At 38.4% G+C, this 1,988-nt stretch overlaps 1 protein-coding gene across 1 annotated transcript; it reads right to left on the bottom strand.

Moving 5' to 3' along the window:
* Nucleotides 1–590: 590 nt before the first annotated feature.
* Nucleotides 591–1,544, bottom strand: LOC148598833 (uncharacterized). The gene has a single exon (XM_088560265.1). It carries the CDS (start codon nt 1,542–1,544, stop codon nt 591–593), a length of 954 nt encoding a protein of 317 aa, XP_088416391.1.
* Between the last annotated feature and the right edge of the window lie 444 nt (nt 1,545–1,988).

Genomic DNA, 1,988 nt, shown 5'->3' with positions numbered 1-1,988 from the left:
GCTTCAGATTAAACTCTTGGCCAATCAAATTATAGAAAATAAAGAGCTGTTCACTACAATCTATTAACAGGAGACATTTTGAATTACCTTAACAAGTTTGGATGAATAGTTCTGTATAGAAACAGAAGATTATATGTCTTTAAGTATTTTAGATAGAAGAGTTTCTATCGATTTAAATGCAGTATTGAATTAGCATGGGGAAATGACATGGTAGAATTGTACATTAAAATCAATTTGATATCATATCTGTTAGAATCTGGCAGCTTGGTTAAGTATTATGCATTTTGAGGTCTTAGATCGCTGTATTGAAGTAGTATTTTCTGATCTCTTTATGACTCAATTGTTGCACAACAGTTCATATGAATGTTCTGTATATATATATATAATTAAGTCTAAACTACTCCCCAACTGTAGAATCGATGCGAGGTTACAAATTTGCGATACAAAAGTTTAACCATCTTCCTTGCTAGTACATGACTATGTCGTTGGTCTGTGCTTGTATTACGGAGAGGGCATCTGTTAGGAATACTACTTGCATATTTTCTGCACTTTCCTTGATGTAATTTGCCGCATGGATGAATGCTTCTTCTTCAGCCTTGTAGTTGGAACAATGTAATCCTGTTGGTATTGCCATTGACTGTTGTACTCCATTTTGGGTATTCTATGTAGATACCGGCCCCTCCTTTTGTTGTCACATTTGTGGCTGAACCGTCTGTGTAAACTCTTGCCCACAATTCTGATGGATACTCTTCTTCCAGCATGCTCATTGTTACGGTTTTTCCGACGACGTTTGATTGTTCATCTTTGGCACTGAGTAACGGAACTCTTGTCTGAATGGTTACATTGTCCTCCTTCTCTGCACATAGATTGTCATTCATTTTAAAATCTATTAGTTTGACATGCTTAGGTAGAAGTTCGTGGTGTTTTCTTTGCAATGCACTTGTTTCTAGAGTGAAGCTGGATCTTTTGAGTCTGCCGGAGGATAGTTGTTTCAGTCTCTCATTCATTGGGTGGTTTGATAAGCGTTGATATTTGGTGGCCTGTATCATAGCTTTACATTCTCTTCTCTTACTTAATGGTTGTATGTTTGTAATTTCCCCCATACTAGCAATAGGTGTTGATTTCATGGCTCCTGTGATGATGCGGAGTGCCTGATTCTGGACTTTATCTAGAGTCTGATAGTGAGACTTAGCTGCTGTCATCCAAGCACTAGAGCCATATTCTAGATGACTTTGTGGGCGTACATTGTCTTCATAGACAGATTTCAAAACTTTCTCATTAGCATTCCAGTTTGTACCAGGAAGTTTTCTCTTGATGTTTAGTTTTCGTATGGCTTTGGCTTCTGCTGTCATGATATGCTGTTTCCATGTAAGTCTTTTATCGAAGGTTACACCAAGGTATGTTTGCTGATCTTCTGTTGTGATATGGATGTCATCCATGGTCAGTTTGACAGATTGGGTTTTAGGTGAGAGTGTAAAGAGGGTTGCTGTTTTTTTCTCTCTATTGGTGGTAACACACCACTCATTGGCCCATTTGACTACCATATCTAATGCTGTTTGTATCCTGTACCTTGCAGTAGTTTCATACTCTTCAGAGCACCAGAGGACAAGATCATCTGCGTAGAGTACTGATTGTACACCATTACATTTGGTAGCTCTGGAACTAGGTCATTCATATAGAGTATGAAAAGAGTCGGAGGCAATACTCCTCTCTGTGGTACACCCTGTTTTAGAAGTATTTTTCGGTCATGCTTCCCATCTACGAGTACTCTGGCCCTTCTATTGTACTGATATGAGTTGGTCCATTTCTACATTCTTCCACTTACTCCAAATCTAAGAAGTTTCACAAAAGGCCATCTTTCCAAACTTTCTCAAATGCTCTCTGAAGATCTACAAAGACAGCTAGCGTTACTTTCTTTGATTGAAATGCATCCTCGACTACTTGAGGTAGATGTGTTGTCTGATCTTCTGTGCTCTTGTACTGTCTAA

Source organism: Perna viridis, chromosome 14 (assembly GCF_037379345.1).
Source record: "Perna viridis isolate PV_CMFRI_1.1 ecotype Kerala chromosome 14, ASM3737934v1, whole genome shotgun sequence".
Taxonomy (NCBI): Eukaryota; Metazoa; Mollusca; class Bivalvia; order Mytilida; family Mytilidae; genus Perna; species Perna viridis.
The sequence above is the reverse complement of the archived record's forward strand: the minus strand, read 5'-3'. Positions and strand labels throughout refer to the sequence as shown.